The sequence below is a fragment of the Aphelocoma coerulescens genome, chromosome 28 (assembly GCF_041296385.1).
Source record: "Aphelocoma coerulescens isolate FSJ_1873_10779 chromosome 28, UR_Acoe_1.0, whole genome shotgun sequence".
NCBI lineage: Eukaryota > Metazoa > Chordata > Aves > Passeriformes > Corvidae > Aphelocoma > Aphelocoma coerulescens.
This window is the reverse complement of record NC_091041.1, coordinates 3,627,063-3,649,798: the sequence shown is the minus strand read 5'-3', so window position 1 is coordinate 3,649,798 and position 22,736 is coordinate 3,627,063. Positions and strand designations below refer to the sequence as shown.

Genomic DNA, 22,736 nt, shown 5'->3' with positions numbered 1-22,736 from the left:
ATGCCTGTGATGCTTCATTACCTATTTCTTAACTAACCCCAAAACTTCTTCTGCTACGAGAGGTTTCCAGGGGGTTCAGGATGCAGAGGGAAGGCCCATCCTCAGGTGCAGCATCACTTGTAGTACTTCACAACCTTTCTTCATGCAGACCCTCATTTCATTGATTTTGACCACCAGCTGAATGGTCCAAATCATGAGCAATGAGGGACTCTGCAAAAACAGCTGTAGCTTGCAAATATTGCAAGAAATTCACAGCAAATTGCAAAGAAATATTCTTCAAAATGATAACTTAAGACTCTTTGCATATGCCATTTTTCCAGAATTAAATTAAATTTAACAAAGCAGTGTCAATAAATTATTTTTTTACATCTACCAAGCCACCAGAAGGATTTCCCCACCACTGCCTTGTCTAAACCTGGGGGCATGGAGGTGGAAAACAGCTGAGAATAGAGAAAAAAACCAGCTAGGAGCATCACAGACAACAGATATTAAACACCAAATGTTACCTTGGTGCTATTTTGGAATGCACTGTGGCCACCAAGGTCCCAGTGTGTGGCTGGAAGGCTGGGACAGCCTCATCTGTGTACATCCCTCCGTTCTGCCTGTGGTTCAGGCTGACTATGTCAGTCATTACCACCAAGCCAGTTTCCTAGACAATAAAAATCAAGACCACAAAACAAAAACCAGCAAGGAGAAAAAGAAGTAAATAAAAAGAATGAAATAAAAATAATTAAATGTGCACTGATTTTTTTTTTTTTTAATAGGATCCCTCAACCTTATTTTAACATTTATGGGGTAAATCTCGATTGAATCTTGAGGATTTTTTAAAGCTTTGTATAAAAATGACTGTTAATGTGAAGATGCATGGGCAGAAGATTTATGGGAAAGCTCTTGTCTGATAGAAAATGCATTTAAATCAGTATCTAACATTACTGGGCAAGTGTGACAGGTAAAAAATCATTACACGTATTTTTCCCCTAGAATACAACATTACAGCTTTTTACCCTTCCTCAAAGTTTCCAGTGTGCTCTGCTGCAGGCAGCTCTCTCATCAGGCATCACCAGTTCTGCACTGCCAGGGATGCCAAGCAAAATGAAAACTGTCCACACAGGGAAAGCACAGAGCTCCTAAGGAAGCTGCCAGCTCTGTCCCCTAAATGCTCTTATTCATAAGAGACAGCAGCTCCCAGGCACCACTGGAGAATGAGCTTTGTTCTCTGCACACACCCCCAGCTCTTGCCCACCAGGTGTGCAGCCCCTGCATCCACACCAGCTCCCCAAAAATGAACCTTTTCCCCAGAGTTTACAGCTCTCAGGAAAAAAAAAAAAAAGCAACATCAGAACAAAACCCCCCTGAGACCCCAGAGGGAGAAGCAGCAGTGGCTCCTGCAGCAGTGGGCAGAAACGAGGATTTAGGGTTTGTGATTAAGAGATCGAGGCACTGGGGGAATGTGTGAAAGCCTCTGGGGTTTAAGGCAACACAATAAAACAATTTAGCTAAAATCACAGGAAGGACAAAGAACGAAGAGGTGGGGGAGCTGTGGGAAGCAAGGACCATCAGTATCAGCAGTTATGTGGATTAAAGAGGGAAAGAACATCAAACATCAGAGCTGTGACTCTGGCTCTCAAGGCCAGCCTGCATTTCAGAGGAACAAGTAGGAGAAGATGATGTAAAGAATATCAAAGTTACAGCTCAGCCTTTCATGCTGCATCTCCTTGTCTCAGGGAGCAGAGGCTACACCCTGCAGTGGGGTGGAAGGCAAAGAAGTGGGGTGTGAGCAGAGCCTGAAAGAGTGGATGGACTCTGCTGTGCAACTGCAGGAAGGGAAGGAAGAGGCAAACAAGCAGAACTTCTCAAACAGATGAGGTAACACCCATTTTAAACAAAAAGAAAGCAAAAAGCTCATGGAAATAGTAGCATGTCTTAAAAGCTACAAGTGGCTCTTTTTCAGCTTAAAAGACTGCACTGTTGATGTGTAAAGCAATGAAGAAATGAATTCCTTCATGAGTATATTTTAAAAACCCAACTTGTTTTAAATGCTCAACTTGAAAGTTGATTCAGATACACAGCACAGATCAAAGGAAATGAGATTTTTAAAATCTGGCCAGGTTTAACTATGGAAACACACCAAATAACTATAAATATATAGCATTTAAGTAGTAACCTGATCAAGGATATGAAGGTCTTTCATGCAGATGGCAACAGAAGCTGAGAGAAACGGGGCAGGAAAGAAATGGAAATGATTTCCAAAGGACAGTCCAAAAGGCTACAAGGAAAGACCCACATTCCACCTTCCTTCCCTGCTGGATCAGCTGCAGAAGAGATCTGCAAGCCCACCCATGCCTGGAGGAACCTTCTGGTCCCTGGTTCTCCAGAGCATCAGCATGAATTCCTTCACCCAGCAGGACAACTGGCCCTCCCAAGATTGGCCAAAATCAAACCATATTTCTCAAATACCCTTGCTAGAACAGTGTACTCTGATCTCAAAAATTGCTTTTCATCCTACCCCCCCCAGAAAAACAGCTCTGATGTGGAGAAGACCCCTGGCCTATGGAGCTGAAAATCACCCTGCAAACATGAAAGCAAAAAAGAGACACTGCAGAGAGAAGGGAGGCTGATTCTTCCTACTGTGAAGGCGAAGCGAGCGTCCTTGGTGATGTCCCAGTGCCAGGGAAAGACAGAAGACCTGCGGCGCCTGCGTGAGGACATGCCTGGCCACCAGAAGTGCCCTTCTTCCTTTGGAGCCCCAAAAGCATCAGATACATCATACTCTGCGAGCTCTTGGAACACCTGCAGGGAAAGGGCAGAGGCTGCTGTCTTTGGGGATTTTTGGAAACCCAAAAAGCTGCTTACTCAAGGTGGATCAGGGTCACAGGAATGAGAAAAGGACAGCAGTGCTTAAAGCTCCTTCTACCTGACTGGCTGTCAGCTGGAAGCCTGTCTTGAGCAGGTAGACACTCTTATCCACAGTGGCAATGCAGACACAGCTCGATTTGGCAGCTCTGACCTTGATGTTCACAACGTCACCGGGCCTGGTCTCGTTGGCCGAGAGTGCCACGGCAACCTGGGAAGGAAAAATCCCATTAAGCCCCGTTATCATCCCAAAAAACAAAGAGTAATGAGACACCAGCCCTTCCTCCCCACTAGAGAGCCCCTACCTGGTTCTCAAAGGAGGAGTTGACAGTGAACTGCAGGCTGTCTGTGACCCCCTCTCCGTTCTCCCTGACGTAGTACACGAGGAGCCGGCCCAAGGGAGCCATGGAGTGAACGACTGAGAACCTCAGGAAGGTCACACACACCTCAACCTCTGCTGCAGGAGTGCTGGGGGGTGCTGAAACAGGAATTGTGGAGAAAAACAGCTTTATTTATCCCAATCACTCCCTTCCTGCCCCATCCTAATGCTGTCAGGCACAGAACTTTCCAGCCAGGACTTGCATTCTTCCCTTGTTCCTGTTCCACACCTTCTTGAGTTCAGAATCTTTTCCCTTTTTGTCATCCTTATGATAGGTAATTAGCACTCATAACTTAATGAGCAGCATGGAGAAGGTGGTAGGGAAGGACTACTCAGTGCTTTTCCAGCCATAAAAAAATCAAGGAAATGCACAATTAAGTTATCAAGCCATTGAAAATAAACACAAAATATTATCTATTGCTGGACAATGGTGATGAGAGAAAAGGAATGAGTTTGAAAAAGGATTATGCAGTTTATAGAATCACTGAATGGTTTAGGTTAGAAGGGACCTTTAAAGGTCCCCTGCTGTGGACAAGGATGTCTTTCACCAGACCAGGTTGCCCAAAGTCCCACCCAACCTGGCCTTGAACTCTTCCAGTGACAGAAAAACCACAAAGCCTCTGAGCAAACTGCAAATGCAACAGCTCAGAACAAGCCTTCAGTGCAGAAAGTCCTCACAAATCCTGGATTACTGATGGCCAGAAGCTTGGTGGGTACATGGAGGGAGGTTCCTGTTACTCTTCCCCCAACTCCCAAACTGGTTACTAGGACAAGCCAGACTGTTCCTCTGGCAGCTGTTATATCCAGCTTTCCAATCCCACCATTCTTCACCCCCCTGCTCCCCAGATTCACCAGATTTGTATCTTTCTGTTATTTCTTGTACAAACCAGGAGTCTACATTTCATTTCCCTTCCCCCTATGGGCTGTGTGATCTCCTTTATCCTGATCCATGTTATCAGTCCATTTAATTTTCTCTTTCCATCTCATGTCCTCTTCTCAGTTTAAGCTCAACCAATTTAACCAACTGCCCCAGCCCTGCCATGCACTTCCCTGCCACTCCACTCCAAGCAAATATTGGAGTTTTCTCAACTGAGAAAGACTGCAGAAAGACCAAAGAAAATTTTCCAAGAGTTCTCCAAGAGGGATATTTTTTTTTACATGGCTATGAGGGCAATGGATTTATGGATTTCACTATCTTTCTTGCACAAAATTTATCTATATCCTTTAAGGAGCATCACATTAAAAACAAAGGTTGTGGAAAGGTTGTTTTTCCCTGAAAATAAGGGTGAGTTGCATTTCTGGTGCTGGCTACCTGTTCCTGGGAAACGTGTGAGGTCAATGTTCTTCTCAAAAGGTGTGGTGGCTCTTTTGCTCCTCTGCTGGGTGACATTGCTGGGCTGCAGCCCTGACAGGACAATGTTCCCTCGTGATGCCACTTCATAATGGAGAGTGAAGTTGCAAGGACACGTGGACTTCACTGCAATCCAGGCCTCCTCTCCCACCTGCAGCCAGGGACAGAAAAGCCAAAGATCTGCTCTGTTACGATGCTTTTCTGGTTGATAAAGCACAGAAACCTGTTTGGGTTCCAGGCCACAGGAGGTGTGAGCCCTCTCCCAACAAATGTGTGTGTTGGAAAGTGTATTATTACATTAGCACTGCTCTCAGGGAGTTTCTCCACAAGAAAAAGGGGCCAGTGTTCAGCTCTCCACTCGCTGCAAATCTACAGGAGAATGAGGTGGGGGTTGTATGCATTAATGAAACAATAAAGGAATCTCTGGAATCCTGAAAGTTAAGCCTTTTGGCACAGAGCAGCTGTCAGAATTGGTTGAATTTTAGACACCCCTTCAGTAGCCCAGCCCAAAAAAGGAAAGAGGTAGGTTGGGGGTGGGAAGAGATGCGTGTTTGATAATCTTTGCAGTTTAATTGTGATTACATTCACGTGGCAAATTCCAATTCAAACATAACCATGAAATGACTGGGAAGAGATCCGAGGGAAAATGCTTTCAAATTACACAAAGTCTTGATAACAATTTGTAAGTCTGGCACTCAGGGAGGTGTCAAACACACAAATAAATGAGAAGAAAGTTTCTTTCTTGTCTGGATAAACTCATCTGATGCCTGCAATAGGCTCCAGAGCAGCACACCTGGGCACTGAAGCCCTGCGCCCAGAGGGGCTCACCGAGTACTGAACACCCCCAAGACAAAATCCCACAAATCCCACCAATCCCAACAGAACAGACATCAGTCATGGGATTAGCACTGGTCGTGTCTGGCTGAGCAATAATCACTCTGTGCAGCAGCAGACTTTCCTAGGAACACAAACTCCTTCCCTCTGGGATCTGAGGAGCAGCTAACACTTGTGTTCAGTAGGATTTCTTCAGCACCTTCCCCTCCTCACCCCCCTGCTACTTAAAGCAGAGCAATTCCCAAATAAAACCGTTCAGGCTGGATAGAAAATCCCCAAGAAATCTTTTGAAAAAGCTCTTCCTTCAGCACCAAGTGTTCTCCCTGCAGAACGTACACGTGGCACAAACCTAAAGGGCACAACTGGAATACAAGGAGCTGCTAATGGTTAAATACAGTGAGAATGCCACAGAGTCCAAGAGGTGCCTCGTGACATTAAATATTTGAAGTATTAAGAATTCCCCAGTGCAAATGATGAAACAATTCATTAAAAAATGAATGTAGCTAATTGGAACACCCAGTAAGAGCTGGCAATGCACGGAAACAGTTCCCACATCAGCTGGGCATCCAGCTCCAAGCTTTCCCACAGAAGAATTAGTTCTAATCAGGTTATAATAAGAACAATGTGTTCAGATTAGCAGTGTATAATCCCCTTTCCATACCTCAGGAAACTTGTAAAAGATTAATTAGCCATTAAACTTTCATGAAATGTAATGATAAAAAAAATGCTCTTATTCGGATACAAAGAGTCTGAAACCAACCTGATGGACCTGCTGATAACAAATCTCAGTGTGTTTATTGCCAAAACCCACTTTTTTTTTCCACTAAGCAATATGCAGACCCTCAGAACATCATCTTGGGTAAGAAGAAACCCTCAACTCTCAGAAAATATTAAGCAACAGAAATCGTGATTAAATCAGATCTTTGCTTTAGGAGAGAAATCACAACAACTTTTATAGGGCAGGATTACATTTATAGAGAGGCTCCTACAAAAACTACTAAAGAAGCCAAGGCAATCATGTTCACAGTTCAATAACTGGAAGATTGAACAGATCCACTGGAGATTTAAACTGGAAGTTCCAGTGAGACTGCACAGCCTTAATCTTGATCTTCAGTAATTCAGCCACTCCCACTAACATCACTTCCACTCATTTTCAGCAAACAATCCATGTCTGAGTGTTGCTGGAGGTGCACAGAACGCACAGTCAAACGTGGAAAACTGAAATGTTTTCCATGCCTACACCCACCCCTCTCTGAGCAGCAAGGATTGGAAATGAGGTGCTGCACAGAGCAGCACCAAGGGTGCTTTGCTTAGCACCGAGTGTAGCCCACATTCAACAATTATTTGGTGGCTGAAGTGCAGCTCCTTCACCCTTTGTGGTAGAAACAATAACAGTTCAGGATCTCAGGAATGTCCAGAAATATCTAATTAGAACAAAGTACTTTAAGCCAAGCAATGCAGTTGTTGCCATGATGGAATGTGAAGCCAGCATACCTGGAAAGGTTTATCTGGTGCCTGGAGCTGGATGTGACACTTGCTGGGCGAGTACCAGCTGCTGATGGACAAGTAGTTGGGCAGATATTGATCCCCAGAGGGCTTCCCATCAATTGCTGTCACTTTGGTCTTAAGAAAAAAAAAATTACATCTGAATGTTATGCATAGAAAGCCCATTTTGTTCTTTCCTAATCTCTATTCCCTTCTCCCATTTTACACCTTCCAGCTTTCGTCTCTTGACATCTTTACTCCCCAAATATTGGGCCCCTACTACCATGTTAAGCTGTATTTGAAGAAGCATCTTTTCATGGTGGTTATCAACATCAGTTCTCCTGGCAGCACGAAACAAGCCAGTGTTTACTGTGTTGAAATCCAGAAGCTGAAGCTAAAAGGCACTGATTTCCTGTTTGTAGCACTGATTTATAAAGTGCAGGTTTGACAAGATTAGTTACATTAAAGCCTGCTAATCCTATAAAGAGCTTTTACCCACCTCCAGCCAGACATATTGGGCAGCTGTGGGGATGGAGGGGATTTCAAATTCCACCAGGCCATTCCTTGAGACCAGCTCACTCGTGTAAACGTTGTCCTTTGGTGTGAGCTCAGCTTTAATTCGGATGGTGACTCTGTCAGCTGGACTTCCATCAGGGTAAGTGACTTCTACCTGCACAGTGGGGCATTTATAGAACAATGGGCTTTAAATTATCAGCCATTCCACTCAATGACAGCTGGGGAAAATCGCTGGGATCAAGTGAGTACGACTTTAAATTAGCCACACATCCGTGGCTCTACTTTTAATCTCACCTTCCCTTTGTAAGGCAGCCCCGGTTTGAACTGTTTTCGGGTGTCCTTGGAGTACTTGATATCAATCAGCTGTTTCTGGACAGGTGTGGAGTCATCAAAGGTCACCTGCTTGCTGCCATCAGAGCTGATCACCGTGGCCCAGATGTTCACTGTGCCTCGGAAGTGCTCGGGGACATCTGCTGGCATCATGTCTCTGACACACACATCGAACACAGCAGAGCCATCGATCTGGGGTGTGTGGGGCAACAGAAAGGGAAGCTCTCATTTCACACCCAGACAGGGCCTAGAAGCCAAATCTAAAGCACAGGCACGTGATAGGAGTTTGCAGCAGTGTTTTGGAAGGATTAGGATTGGAGGGAATTAATGGGGGAAGGAAGGAAGGAAGGAAGTTAATTTCATTTTCCTCCCTTACCCATGGTCTGGACTAACTGTCACAGTCCCTCGGTATCCTGCTCTCCTCAGCCCCATGTGCTCTAAAGACAGATTAATACCATGCCAACAAATTCTTATCCCACCAAATCCCAGAATATCCTGAGCAGGGAGGGACCCTCAGGGATCATCAGTGCAGCCCCTGGCCCTGCACAGACACCCCAACAACCCCACTCTGGGCATCCCTGAGAGCGCTGTCCAGATGCTCTTCAGTGCCCCCCTCACTCTGAGAACAGAACCTCTTCCTAATATCTAAAAATCATATACCTGCCATGGAAAATTAAGCAACATTTTTATTATGCTGGCCCCAGTTATAATATTTACTCCTTTACTTTCTGATTTCCCATCAGCAACAAAACAGAGCTGTGGGATTAATGTAAAAGGAGACAGATCAGGCATTTTATCACAGGTGAGTCCATGGTCTCCCTCACCTGGGTGGTCTTGAGGACAGGATGTCCCACTTCATGTCTGTAGTACCCCACACCATTTATAGTCATATTGACAATTAACTTCCCTGTCACTGGTTTTCCAAAAGTGTATCTGAAATGCAAAGAAGATGATTAATAACTTCCAGCTGGTTTCTGTTTTTGTGGATGTATAGAGACAATTACCACACTACCTGCACCTCTAGGAAACAGTATCACAGGAAGTTTTCCAGATTATTATTTTTACAGAGTTTTTGAAGGCTCTTACATCAGAAAGCACCTGATGATGATTAGAAATCATCTGAAAAGTCTGCAGCAGGTGGGATCCAAGCTCCAGTGACTGCACTACAATCCACAGCAATGACACCTGGTTTGGGACACATTCCTACCTGGCGTGGACAGTTCCTTTTTCACACAGTGAGAGGTCACGAATGTAGCGAGGGGGGTCGATCAGCAGCTCAAACTTGGGCAATACTACAATGAAAAGAAATACAACAGAATCTTTTCAAGCAGATCTCTTTGCCTGGGTTACAGAGAAGCCCCCACAGCTCTGACAGGACCCTGGTTGTGGCCCATGAGGGTTACACCAGCACCCAGCAGAGGATCAATCAACAACAGCAGCAAACTTTGGCAAGGTGACCTTAGCAAAGCTCCCAGTTACCAGTGTCTGCATCCCTGAAGTACATGGCTCTAAAGAATTTTTCCTCATGGCATTTTAAATGCATTACTTCAGGTGTTTCATCTCAAGGGAGAGCATTTCAGAGTGTTCTGTTCTTCCAAAAGCACCTGGGTTACGAAGGACTCACCGTATTTCTGCACTTCAAAGGATTTGTTGTAAGTGTGCCCCTGCATCTCAGCAAAGATGAGCCATTCTCCAAACACTGGCTGATCAGACAGAGGGAAAGTCATATTGACAATACCTGAAAAAGGAAACAACACCCTGTGAACTCTGCCACTCTCCAGCCCTTGCCAAGCCTTACTGAACACAACTCAGCAGAAGCAAAGGCAAAACACAGTACACAGAGGAAAAAAAGAAATAATCTGGAACTTACCACAACAAAATGGCTTCAAGTTTTTCCATTCTATCATCCGAGACCCCCGAGGATCCTGCAGGGTGGTTTAGGGATGAGAAACATCGCAATGAAAATGAGTATCACAAATAGATTTAACTCAGTTTGCAACAAAGAACTCCCTTTTGTAACGTGCACACTTCACCAACAGCTCAAATGTAACAAATACCTGTCAAAAATGTCCTGTAGTACTTTACCAGGGGTATTTGCTTTTTAGAATTATTTAAGAGCTCTGCTCGTGTAAGCAATGCACACAAATAAAGGCTGTCAAGCAGCAGATCTTTCCCCTGCCTTAAGACACCTGTCCTGGATGGGATGAACTGACCTCTGAAGACACTTTCTCTCTGTTCCTAAAGGGAGCTGTACAGCCAGCAGGACAAATTTTAGATGACTAACTCGGGTGAAATGAATCCTGCTGGTTTTGCCAGCATTAAATCTGTGCTGAATGCAAACAAGAGTGAATCCTTCTGCTTTCTGACAGCTAAACACGTGGTTAAAAACAAAAAAAAAAAAAAAAAAAGGAAAATTGAGACTAAACACAGAAGGAACCTCTCATTCACCTCGTAAGGAAGAAGGCAGAAGCACCCTTCCCTTGCCATGAATTTCTACTGTCCACTATCCCAATGTTTGGGTGCAGAGATGAGGGTGGCCCTGCTCTATCAGCCCAGCAGATGAAGGATAGGAGTGGCTGGGCATCGAAAAGAAGGGAGAGGGAGTGGGGCTGCCACAGTTATAAGTCCCAGTGAATCAAGCCAATTCTTCTCAGGCTGAAAAATGGGAATGGATTTCTGAAACTGAAGTAGAAAACAGGGATTTTTGCTGGTGACAATAAAAAAAAAATCAAGACACAAAGACCAGTTAAAGACACAGGGATAGAGATAATTGCACAGGTTAGGGGTGGAAATGGCCATAATGGGCTGGAAAAGCACAAATTTGTTCCTTTAAAGGCTACACAAACTTTGAACCTCTACAGGACATGCTAGATGGGCACACAGATACTCACCACCACATAAGCTTCAATCTGGAAGAAAAAAGAAAAATAAAAGGCTTTATGAAACAACTTTTCTGCTTTTTGTGATGAACTGTTGAGTCAACATAAGCAAGGTGTGAGACCCAAAGTGCCAGAGTTTAAAACTCTCTTCTTTGCTAAGAGTAACCTGAGAAACGCACATTTAATTCAGACATCTAACTGGAAAAAATAATGATTTACATATCTGTGCACTACCTAAATAAGGTGCAAGTCTCTGAAAAATTCTTGTCTCTGCTCTGGCAGAGCTGCCTCCTACTTGCCAGCACTCCAGAAGTTTGTATTCTCCTCCAGTAGGAATGTGACCAAGTGAAAAAAGCTAAATTACAAATAAAACAAGCTGTCACAAGCTATGCCTAAATAGGTTAAAAATCCAGTTCTATTTCTGCATAAATGTACATTTGAATAAAATGCAGGCTACCAAGTATTCCATCATATTTCACAGTGTGAAAGAAAACAGTTTTCTTTACCCTGTCGTTGACCGGCCTCAGGTCAGAAGTCACCATAAAGAGATTTATCAACACTAAAAAAGGAAAAGAGGGAATTTATTAGTCACCACAGCTGAGACTGAACAGAAGAGCTCATCCTTAAGCTACCCTTGAAAGCAGCCCTAGCAACTGGCAAATTGTCCAAGGTCACTTTACCTTTCTGCTTGGGTTTGTAGACAGGTTTGTCAGTCTGGATGAACACTGAGGAGCCCTTGCTGTCGATGGTGACTGTGGTGTAATTGTGGAAAATGTAACCTTCCTCTGCCAGGTGCCTGTTGCCCCAAACTTTCAGATGTGCTTGTCCACGAAGCCCTGAAGGCACCTAGAAAACAGACCAGGAGGTGAGGAAGACACTGAAAAGCCTTTGAGCTTTTGGGGAATATAATTGACACTGAAGTGAGCAAGAAGAGCCACCTGCTGTGTTTTGGTGTCAATCTGTGTTAGTAGTGAAAAGAAAATGAAGAACATACTAGATTTTCTACAATATATAAACTTCAAAGGAGGTAAATTCATGCTGAAAACATGGCAGGAAATCCTCTTCTGCCCTTTCTCTCTCAAGCAAAGTGATGGTTGATCCATGATCTACATGTGCAGCTGCCAGTACAGAAGGTGTGTTACATGGGGAAATCAACCCACAGTTCTGCCAACAGAGGGAAAAACCCCAACAACCAACACAAAAAAGTCCCCAAAACAAAAAGTGCATGCATGTGCATGTTCAACCAGTTGCTCAGAGAAATAGGAATTTAAAATTACATCCAGTTAAAAATGACAAAGTAAAAAACCTGATAACACAATTCCAGGTGCAGATCACAACTGAATATTTTGTTCCACCACCCCCCTTTAACATCCCAAGGATGACAAGCCCAAATGAAGTCCTAAGTTAAGAAAGCCAACACTTCTAAGGGCTTGTTCTTCTAGTCCAGCTCCATTCTGCCCACATTTGAAGTCATAACCCCATTTCACTCACACAGCATTCTGTACTGCCATTCTTATCAAATAACCCCAACCTGGAACTTTACGTTGAGCCACGAGGCACTGATTTTCTTCAGTGGTGTAAGGGCCTGGCAGGTGAGCTGTGATGGGTTGAGTTTTGTTGTTTTCACTCTCCACTGTTCCTCTGGTGAAGGCTGTGTCCTCCTCAGTGTGTGCCCCAGAATGTGACATTTATTTGTGCCAGAGAGCCATGCTTGATGTGGCTGAGGGAAAGTCCCTTATACTTTCACCAGAAACATCTTAAAATAATTGACACTCACCTTCAGTTTAATTGTTCCTTTATCTAAAATATGAGAGAGAGAGAGAGAGAAAGAGTTATTCTCAAGGTAAGGCACTAAGATTTTAGACATTTGCAGCTGAGTGAAAGAAGACCCCACACCCCAGAGCTGCTCCCTGCAGTATCCCTTTGTTATGATTCCACCTGAAGTAATTTTCCTGCTCTGTGTAAAACAATCTGCAGGGTGAGCAAGTCAGACCCAGCAGAGCTCTCCAAAACAAACCTGGTTCACATTTATTTACAATTTTTGCCCAAGGTAAACTGCAAAGTGCTCTGTGATTGAAGAGCACCCCCAAGGCTGAGCTTTCAGCACAGGGCAGCCTGTGCCTACAGAAGTGTTTTGCTGTAAAAAGGACCTGGCCTCTTTTGGGACTTAGACAATTCTCAAAACAAACACTCGTAGGATCTGTTTTGATTTCTGGATACAGCCATACCTTGGAGTTCTCTTGAGCATGTGCTGTCCACATGTGTAAGCATCACTCCCTTTGAATGGCTTTGCAATTGTCAGCCCATTTCAAAGACAACAAGGGGAGGACACAACCAGAGACAAACTGTTTCAAGAAAGGGAATGGCTTTCATAGAACTCCCCTTTTTAACACACAGAAGGGTTAAAACTGGAGGATTAAAGAGCCTGATTACCTTGTCTACACTACAGCTTCCACCACTACTGACAGTGGTACAGCAGGGCTACTGGACTTCACTTTCACCTCTGTAAATTCACTCAGTATTAAGCTGGACATAATCAAGACACATCTTTACTCACAGGACAGAGGTATCTGGCTTGGATTTTAAAGGCTTATCCAACTACACAAACATTACCACCTCTCTCAGCAACACTCAGTCCTGAAGATGGGGAGATTCCCAGCACTCATTTTGGAGAGAAGAAATTGATGATGATGTAGATCTTATATTTTTCTTCAAAATGAACTTATCTTACTCCTTATACAGTCCCCCACTGATAAATATTCAGGGACCAAAAGGAAGTATATTCACCATAAAACTCAAGAGTATTAATTATCAAGGGTCTCTGTATGTCTTGGTGTTCCAAAGTTATCAGCCTTACATGTTTGAGATCACACACATCAAAACCACATTAGCACAATCGACTGAGAGGGTGCAGCAGTAGCAAATCAATTAAATATTACTTTGATTCCATTATCACCTAAAGCAATTCTTTAGGAGATACCAACGTGCTCCCACAGCACCTCAACTCGTAAATCAGTTCTCAAGTTCAGAACTACAGGAGCTCACCCAGGACTGTTCCATGGCTCCGTGACACAGTCTCTCCTTTGACCACCAGCTGGATCTGCACAGTTGTCTCCTTGACAGAGTTGAAGATGGTCACACTTATGGCTTCCTCCACCCCAGAGCGGAAAACAGAAGGTGCTGCAATCAAATAACCCCTGAGGAGCACAATTGGAAGTGGTCAGTTGAGACACAGCAACGAGAGCATTACCTTCATTTGTGAGCCCCTTTTTGTGTGGCAAAAGGAAAAGAACAAACTTCTCTGTGACATATTTGCCCTTGTATGGTCACATTTGTGGCCACCAGCAGTCTAAGCCTGTATCTGATATGTATAAATGAACAAACAGAGCCTAAGTGCCTAACAAATCCATAGGATTTAAATAAAAACAGTAATATCTGTGTTTATTGCATCTATGTAATAAATACATTCATTTATTTGTTATAGGTAACAAACTAAACATACAACCAGCTAACCATAAAAGAGCTGAAGTTTGTGAAGGAATAAGGAGGTACCTGAACCTCCTTAGAGCTTTGTAGCCAATGCTTTCTTTGAAACAACTTAGATGTTTTTGACTCAATCATATGGCTCCATTTTCATAGTTCAGCTTCATATAGAAGAAGAGAAGGGACTCAGAGCTGATTTTTGGAGCTTCTTAAACATCAGACTCAATGCATGTAACACACCTGAACTTCCAGTTTATACAGAAGCAGCCCAGAAACTGCAGCTACAGAACTGGGCTGGAATTCCCAGCTCTACTACCACATTCTTGTTCAAACAATTAGATCCTGCCAGTTTACAAAAGGCATTATTTTAGAAGGCACACAGAGAGCTTTAAAGCCACCCAAAACGACCTCCCGTAGATGCTGCAATGCAAGAGTTTCTGAATGGAATCTGCACCACTCCTCTGTGAATGGCACCGTGCCATGAACTTGTCAGCTAAAAGCATTGCAGGCTCTGAGCTCTTTGATGCATTGGGCTGGAAGCAACACATTTATATTCTCTTCATGACACACCTTTCTGGGGTTTTTTCTCCTACCCCAAAGGACTTTTTTTAACACGAGGCAATTCCTCAGATGCCTTTTCAAGCCAAATTTCTCAGCCCATGCCTTTCTACAGTCCCATGAGCCAGGTTGCTTTAGCTCATGATTAATTATCACTTTGGGATGAGGATGATGGTGTTTTACAGCCCCCAAGTAATCTTTTATCAAATTCCAAGCCCATGTTTCTCTCTCAGCAGGCCTCATTGCCATGGAGATCCCATTACCCCCAAAGGAAGTTCAGAACTCTGTGGCATTCGAGTTAAATTGCACAGGGTACTTGCAGATTCAAAACCTTATGGCTGCCAGGTTTGCAAATTCATCAGAATGGTAATAAATAACAATAAAAAGTTACTACCGAGCCTGCAAATCCTTGGTAAGAGAGATAGCTGATCTAGCTGCAGAGGGAGAAAGAGTACCAGCTGCATTCAGGGTGAAATGATCAGATTTAAACTGTCATAAGCCCAGCACTGCAGTGCCATATGTGAAGCACATGTACTCATATTGTTCTGAATTGCTGAAACTCTTTCTGAAGTATCAGTCCCTTGATGCAACTATTTAAATGACTTAATAAGCGGCATTTGAAAATTAAATATTTAACTTGGCAACCAAAGAGTTAACTTGACAGGGACTGGACAGATCCTTTAAGCACACTTAACTAACAGCTCTGTCAGGTTACACCAAAAACTTGGCAGGACGTGAAATATTTTCTAGTAAGCAAGTGAAAATAAGTTCTCCATGGCACTCAGTTAATGCAGCTATTCACGATGCTGACGGGCTATAATAAGCCAGGGATAAAGAACAAAGCAAACCTTAATCAAAATTAACCTAAACACACTGGAAAAGAGCTGCGGATTCAATTTCTAAAAGTCAGAGAACTTTCCCCGCACTTTCTCCCCGGCTGATGTTCCCCACAAAAAAATCTTCACACGCCGCTCGGGAGCGCCCAGCGCTACCTTCAACCACCCCCAGCACCGCAGCAGCCGGATTCCTTAAATAATTGTTTGCAGATAAAAGCTCCGCAGCCGCTCTCCGGAGCGGCTGGAGGCAGGTATCGCATGGGAGCTTTCTTCTCTCGTCCCCCTTTCCCCGCGCTCCGCACTTTCGCACCGGCGGCCGCTGCCGGGGACGCGCCGCGCTCGATCCGCGACCCCTCCGGGGCGCTCCGCGGGCTTTGTTCCGCGGCTGCTGCAGCCCCCCCGGAGCCCTGGCCGAGCAGAGCCGCTTCTCCTCCCGCCGCCCTGCCCTGGGATGCTGCCGCGGGGACCCCAGGCTGGCCCCGGTACTTACTGGCGCTGGCGGGGCTGGGCAGCGCTCAGGCTGCCGAGGGCGAGCAGCAGCAGCGCCCAGGCGCGGCGGGGCTCGCAGCGGGACATGGTGCCGCGGAGCCCGGGCCACGGCGCTCTGCGCGGGCAGCAGGAGCCTTTTGTTCCTGGCGAGCGCAGCCCGAGGCTCCGCCGCCCCGCGCCCGGGCTCGGCTCCCCGGTGCCTCTGGCCACCGCCCCCGCCGCGTCCCCGCCCCCGGGCCGCCCCCTCCTGGCCCCGGTGCCCGCTCGCCTCCGGCCCCGGCTCTTTGTCTGCGGCTCCCCGCCCGCTCCTGACAGCGCGCACCGGGGAGGGAGGGAGGGAGGGAGGGGAGAGGAGGGGAGGGGGCCGCGCCCCGCCCGCCTCCCCGCCCGGCCTCAGGTGCGCTCAGCCCGGCCCCGGCCGCTCCTCACCTCAGCGCGCCCCTGGCAGCACCGCCCGCCCGGCTCTGCTCGCCTTGCCCAGGGCTGCTGAGGCACCGGCGCCGCTGCTGCCGAGCACAAACAGCCCCGGGAGAGCTGCCCGAGCTCCTCGCCTTCCTCCTGAGCCTCACAGATGGGAGAGCTGCGAAAGCCAAGGTCCCATGAAACAGGACCGGGGCACGGCACCCCTGGCACCGTCCAGTCCCCGTAACTGAGCCTCTGTGCACTCAGGGACTCCACGGAGCGCTGCCCAGGAACTGCTTTCCAACCCAAAACCCAGCGCCAGCACTGATGCTCCTCCATCCTCCTCATACCCTAGGCCCTAATCTATCCATCTCCATCCCTCTGTCCCGCGGTTCCAGGGGCTTGGGACAGGAGAGGGAGCTCTCACTGCACCAGTCTGAGGAAGAGCTGTAGCCTAAGAGTAGAGCTCACTCAAACCGAGAAAAGCAAACTCAAGGCAAGAGCTGAGAGTCGAGATTACAGAACAAATGCCATCTCCCACTGCATAGAGATATCGAGGAACGATTCCTCTAATCCCCGCCGGAGAGAACCCAGGCGCACCAGGACCCCAGACGTGCTTCAGAGTGGAATTCTTGCCCCAGCAATAAATGAAAACCCCCAGTGTAGGTAGTTTGAAGCATTTTTTCCCCCCAATACACCTGGCTTACACACACAAATAGTGCTTAGATTTTTATCGTGTGTGAACTTACACTCATTTTAATATGTCTTCTCTTAAACATAAAGTCACTAACTCAGCAGCTTTTTTATAAATTCAGATTATCTTTAGTAATGGATAACACTGCGAGATGTGGTTACATTTTCCTACTTAAATCTATCCCAAACCAGCATTGTCTCATTTTTGTGGAGAGGCAGAACAAATCTAGAAAAAGAACAAACACTTTTTGACAAATTAGACAAGATCAGACTCTAGAACGACAGCGGTCACTTCCCAAGGAAATTATGAGCTAGGAACTATGAGAAGGAACTTATTTGAGAGTACATTAAAGTGGAATGGTTTAGGTTTTGTTTGTTTGTTTGGGTTTTTTTTTTTTTTTGAGACAAACTGAATCAGGCAAAGAAAAATCCGGTAACTCCAAATTATTTTCCAGCTTCTTTATATTCTCATCTACAAACACAGAACTGTGTGTGCCTCAGTGTTCCCCTGTCTGCCCCAGCCATACTGATGCCAGCCTCTCCCCAGGCTGACACTTCAGGGGATGTTGGGATCCTTTGATTAAAGATTAAAGGAGGCAAAGTGAAAATGAAGCACCTTTGCTGTTCCCATGGCATGGCAGAGATCAGGTATGTTTAGGCTGAAACAGCATAACACTTTCAAAAATATTAATTAATTACCTCCACACTTATTCCATAGCTTTCTAGAGCAAACCACAAAGGGTTCATTACAGACTCGTGCTTGAGATCTATGGGGAATGTACAAAAAAAATATCACAGAGTGACACTAAACACCCATCCTGTCAACCACAGGAAAAAGCTTTGAAAAATTCTGGGCAAGGGCTTTGAAGAAGCAAAAGGATTCAGCAATGAACTGATGAATGCAGCAAAGTGTAGTTCTAAAATGGAGCTCCATCATCTTCAGAATAACACACAAATGTGTATTTCTGCATTTCAAAAAGCACAGACAGAAATCTCCCTTATGTGGAGTATAGCCCTTTTGAATTGCTCACTCTTCTAAAGGAGAGATTTCTCCTAAATTGAAGATTTTCCATTTGATATTTACTACAAGAAATCTCAGGCAATTAGAGCCTCTGAAGACTGCAAACCATCTTCTAATTATAAAGGTATGTGCAAGCCTGTAAATAAGGCTGGAATCAACTCGGTCTGAAAAAAAAAAAATGAGGCTTTAGATATAATTTCAAACTATTTACTTACTGAAATGGAATTTTCTGTTCTTGCCAAAATGAATCCCATTCAGTGTGATGCAACAGGTGTTGGAATTCCAGCAGCCGCCTGCAGCCCACATCTGGTAATGGTTAGGAGTTAAAAGGAAGTTCTGTAAGAACTGCTCATGTATAAAAACTATTCATCAGTCAGATCTATGGGCCATATTCACCCACCCGCTTGCACTGTGCATAGTTCGGATTTTTATTTTGTTTACAGAAAACGTAATTCTGCTCCTCATAAAGTCTTAGGAATCTCAGGCACTTGAGAGCATGTGGGGGATTGGTGTTGGCCATGCTGGTGGCAGAAAGGTGAGGGAGGGACAGGGGTTTAGAGAACAAGGTGTGAATACATCTGTATTGGTTCTGACCAGATCTAATTGACATCCTGATCGCTTGTATGGCCTCATCATTACTCTGCAGGAGAAGGAATCCTTCCCCATGTCCCAGCTACCTCATAGACAAACTGTGTGCAATGTGAAAATTATCAGACAGCTATGTGTCAAACAAAAAATAATAATTCTCAAGTACTGCTACTCTCAGCTGGGAATCTTTTTTGCTTTTTCCCCCCACCTCAATTGCAAAGCTGAAATCAGTAGGACAGCTCACAGGAAACAAGTGGTGAGACCATGCCATCAGTAATTAGCTCTCGCTAACTGCCTCAGCATGAGTGGTGTCACTAACTTGTCACTCAATTGATCAGATCCAAAGGTATAAGAGGTAATTCTCACTTATTTAAAGATTTTAATATGTGTAAATTGTGCACATAAAAGGTACTGTGCTAAAACCCAAGGCTATTAATCATTTAGTTTTGTGTTAAGTCCCGTACACCCTAGATTTCAGTAGAAGGTGCATGAAAAACAAAAAAAGTCATCAATTTCCAGAACAATTTCTCCCCCCTTCCCAATGGAAAAACATTCACCTCAGTCATTACACACCACCAGACAAGAACAAGGCCTTAGTTAATTTTTACAGCACAATATTCATGGTAAAAAAGCCACACCTATACTTTAACTCTGAGTTTTGTTCCCCCTTCGTGTTTCTGTGACAGCCAAACAGAGATAGCAAAAGCAGAAACTGCTAACTGCAAAACAAGTGTCCCAGGCTTTGCCACACTCCTGCAACTCACCCAGGAAAATGGTTTAACAGAGACTACATCAGTCCAGACAGAGTGGCAGAAACCAGACTGATTCTGCCCCCAGGAATACAAACATCTCTAGAAGAAATTATAAGGAAAGGATAATTAAAGAGCACTTTTCAAATAAGACTGTAATCTAAGTAGCATATAACAGGATAATGATATTGAGAACATAATTATTAAATAGTTCTGTCAAAAATGGTTATTACTCATCTACAGAACAGGAGAGTCTGATCATTCACAGTAATAGAACATTTTAATTCCTGACAAAAGTGACTGAAATAGTACTAGGAAAGCATTCAAATGAAGGACTTTGAATGATTTAGAAGGAAGAGCGCTGTGCTTATCAGAAGGGGCTGCCATTCAGACATTTAGTCAGAAATAACTTCCCAGTTCTCTTCTCAGCTCCTAGATGACTGGTGAAATATAATTTGTACATAGTCACTGAACAGTAGACCCACCTCCCATATGCAAGAGACATTAAACAAAGGAATTAAGTTTTTATATCCTACAGGCCATCTCCAAACATACATTGTCTGTATAAATTAAAAATTTAGTTACATCTGAAGGGGCAACCATAACAAAGAAAATTTAAGATCTTGAATTTGCAGGAAACTCAGTTCTTGCATATACATTATCACAGAATTATTTTAAAAGAAACTGGTCAGAGGCATTTGGTCAGAGGCCATTCTGCAAACCGTGTGCTTGCTTTACAGACCACACACAAATGCAGCGGAAGAAACAACCTAAAATAATTTCTGTGAGTTGAACAGGAATGCTCACATAATCACTGGAAATGCTCTTAATTGGTGTGGCTCAGTGGTGCATTTCAGAGCTGTTAGATCTTCTGCCGCTCTGGAACTCTTTTCATGTCCTGGCAATCCCAGCCCAGCCAGCAGTTTGTTTATCATATTCAGTATGAATTTCCGGATCTCCAACAAAGTGGTATTTACTCCGAGGCAGGGAAGACTGCAGTAATCCAATAAGTTCTCATTAGCCTAAAATGCAGAAACATCTGCTGGGGTCATGAGCTGCTTTGCTGGCTGTTGATGAGCACAGACTCAGCTCCGTTTGCAGCTCTTGTGAACAAAGAGTTGGGGGGTTTGGGGTGTGGTGAGGGGACAAACGAGCCTCGGTGATTTCCAGGGCTGCAGCCCCATCCCAGGGCACCCCGGGCAGGAGGGATCCTGCCTTACCTTGACCCCGGAGAGCCCCCATCGCAGGGAGCACAGGAATTACAGCAAAAAATGCCTTGACTCAGCCCTCCTGAGCTGGTGGTCAGGGTCTGGCAGCAGCAGAGGCACTGAGGAGAATGTGGTCACAGCTCCCCCAGACACACCAGCACCAGGCAGGGCAAGCTGCAGGGCAAACCCAGCTTAAAAGCTTTGCCAATCTCTTTTTAAACAACCAAGAATTTTGCAGGGGACAAATACTTCCATTTCTGGGCTCCCCCTTCCTCCCAGGCTCTCACCCACCTGGCTCATTTCAGAATTGCTTTCAATTTTCAGAGGAAAAAAAAAAATCCCTTCCCCCAAAAAAGCACCTTAACACACATGAATGCTAACAATTGGTCAAGAACTTCTGGCCTAAAAAATGAATAAATAGGTTATAAGTACTGCACATGTGCAGACAGAACACAACTAAATCTACATTGATACAACTTACAGAGGGAGAGCATTATTAGTTCTACAGGGGGAAAAAGACACATAACCTGAATAAAAAGAGCCCTTGATTTGTTTAGGATTCCAACCGATTTAGAGCACGTGACATTGTCAGAAAATAAGTGGAAAATACAAAATAAGTGGTGTCACATCTGTTTAGTTCCTGCTCCAGTGATTCTGCAGTTCTTTGTTGTTGTTGTTTGTACAGTGTTAAATGACAGCAGCCAATTCTGTGGCTATTTCAAGGTGGAGGAGCCTAAAACACTTCTGCAAAGAGCCAAAACCGGACCACTTAGAAAGAACATTCATGAAAATCAAGAAGGAAGTGCCTCAGTTCAAACTAAAAACCCTTTCCTAGAGAGGCCAAGCTGCTTTAACTAACACTTGTTGTACCATTTATACAAAGAATTACACAAGTGTTCAGTTTAAAGAAAAGAATGGCCAGAATGCTGAAATTAATGCCTCTGATTCTTCTGAAACAATGAGTGCACATCCCCGGGCACAGAATTGTTCTGTAGCAGCAGTCTGGCTTCAGCCCCAGGACTCCCCTTTGCCTTGTGGGAGGATAACGAGTGCAGCGAGTGCCGCCTGCAGCAGCAGGGCTGAACTACTGCCCCCGAAAGATTTACAGCCTTTAATTGTGCTCACAGCGAGCACCTCCCCAGGGGGAGAACCAGCAGCATTCCACTGCTTTTAAGAGGGAAAATCTGCATTGCTGGCTGTTGCTTAAGTAACGTTTGGGTGTAGGTATACACATCCAGTAGTATCTCAAAGGTAAAAAGTCACTTGACTGAAAAGAAAGGGTTTAATTTAAAAGTATTTCTTGAAAGAAAAATACTTTTTCAGACCATCAGTGATGTGCACCATTAGGAAATCCTAGGAAAGGCATTCTGATATGCCTGTGCAGAGAGAGACATTATTATCAATTACAATACTGATTTCAATTTCATCCCTCCCCTCTCATATTTAAGATGACCCTTCCCAACAACTTTCAGTCTCAGAATTGACACACTGATCATAAAGAGGTTAAAGGTGTGAAGACACACAGCCCAGCAATAATCCAAACCCAACAAAACCAGTTTCATCATATTGGAGCCTTTCTACCCCCATCTCCATCCACCGAAACGAACCAGCCCACACATTTACAGCCAAGCTGACTTTGCTGGGCAAAGTTCCCCATCCAGTGGCCAAATTCATGGCTGCAGCTCATGCTCCTGGCCCCAGAGCTCGATCCAGCACCTATTGTTGATGTGCTGAATTGCAGCCACACAGGTGAACTACCAGGTGCAGATCATCTGTGAAGAAAAAGAAATAACAGATGGATATCCTAAAATAACACTGGTTGACAGAGAAGCTGCTGCCAAAAAAAAATGACACTGACATTGTAAGCAAGGAGGGTCTGAACAGCTTGTTTTATGGGTGTGGCACATCTACTGATGCAGTTACTTAATTTACTCCCAATTTTTAACAAAAGGAGACAAGAATCTAGTTAGACCCCCAGTAGTGCCAGGAAGAAAGCCTGAGCAGCACCTGAAGGAGTGCAACGATAATACTCCAGGTCTCCTAGGAGTAGGCCAAAAAGCCTTATAGACACAGCTTAAGCTA

General features: G+C 44.7%; 1 protein-coding gene across 3 annotated transcripts in view; it reads right to left on the bottom strand.

Annotated features, from left to right (window-relative positions):
* Positions 1-16,162, bottom strand: part of CPAMD8 (C3 and PZP like alpha-2-macroglobulin domain containing 8) — a 54,664-nt gene extending 38,502 nt beyond the window's left edge. For all 3 annotated transcript variants that reach the window (XM_068996904.1, XM_068996906.1, XM_068996905.1), the window contains exons 1-18: positions 15,995-16,162; positions 13,673-13,824; positions 12,405-12,427; positions 11,308-11,473; positions 11,134-11,186; positions 10,640-10,657; positions 9,619-9,673; positions 9,373-9,486; positions 8,956-9,040; positions 8,573-8,681; positions 7,713-7,940; positions 7,402-7,572; positions 6,912-7,040; positions 4,545-4,734; positions 3,159-3,331; positions 2,915-3,064; positions 2,629-2,790; positions 507-649 (exon numbers count right to left, since the gene is read on the bottom strand). In XM_068996904.1, coding sequence (XP_068853005.1) covers positions 507-649; positions 2,629-2,790; positions 2,915-3,064; positions 3,159-3,331; positions 4,545-4,734; positions 6,912-7,040; positions 7,402-7,572; positions 7,713-7,940; positions 8,573-8,681; positions 8,956-9,040; positions 9,373-9,486; positions 9,619-9,673; positions 10,640-10,657; positions 11,134-11,186; positions 11,308-11,473; positions 12,405-12,427; positions 13,673-13,824; positions 15,995-16,080 — 2,207 coding nt within the window. In that variant the 5' untranslated portion in view covers positions 16,081-16,162. The remainder of the gene's footprint in view (positions 1-506; positions 650-2,628; positions 2,791-2,914; positions 3,065-3,158; positions 3,332-4,544; positions 4,735-6,911; positions 7,041-7,401; positions 7,573-7,712; positions 7,941-8,572; positions 8,682-8,955; positions 9,041-9,372; positions 9,487-9,618; positions 9,674-10,639; positions 10,658-11,133; positions 11,187-11,307; positions 11,474-12,404; positions 12,428-13,672; positions 13,825-15,994) is intronic.
* Positions 16,163-22,736: the final 6,574 nt, after the last annotated feature.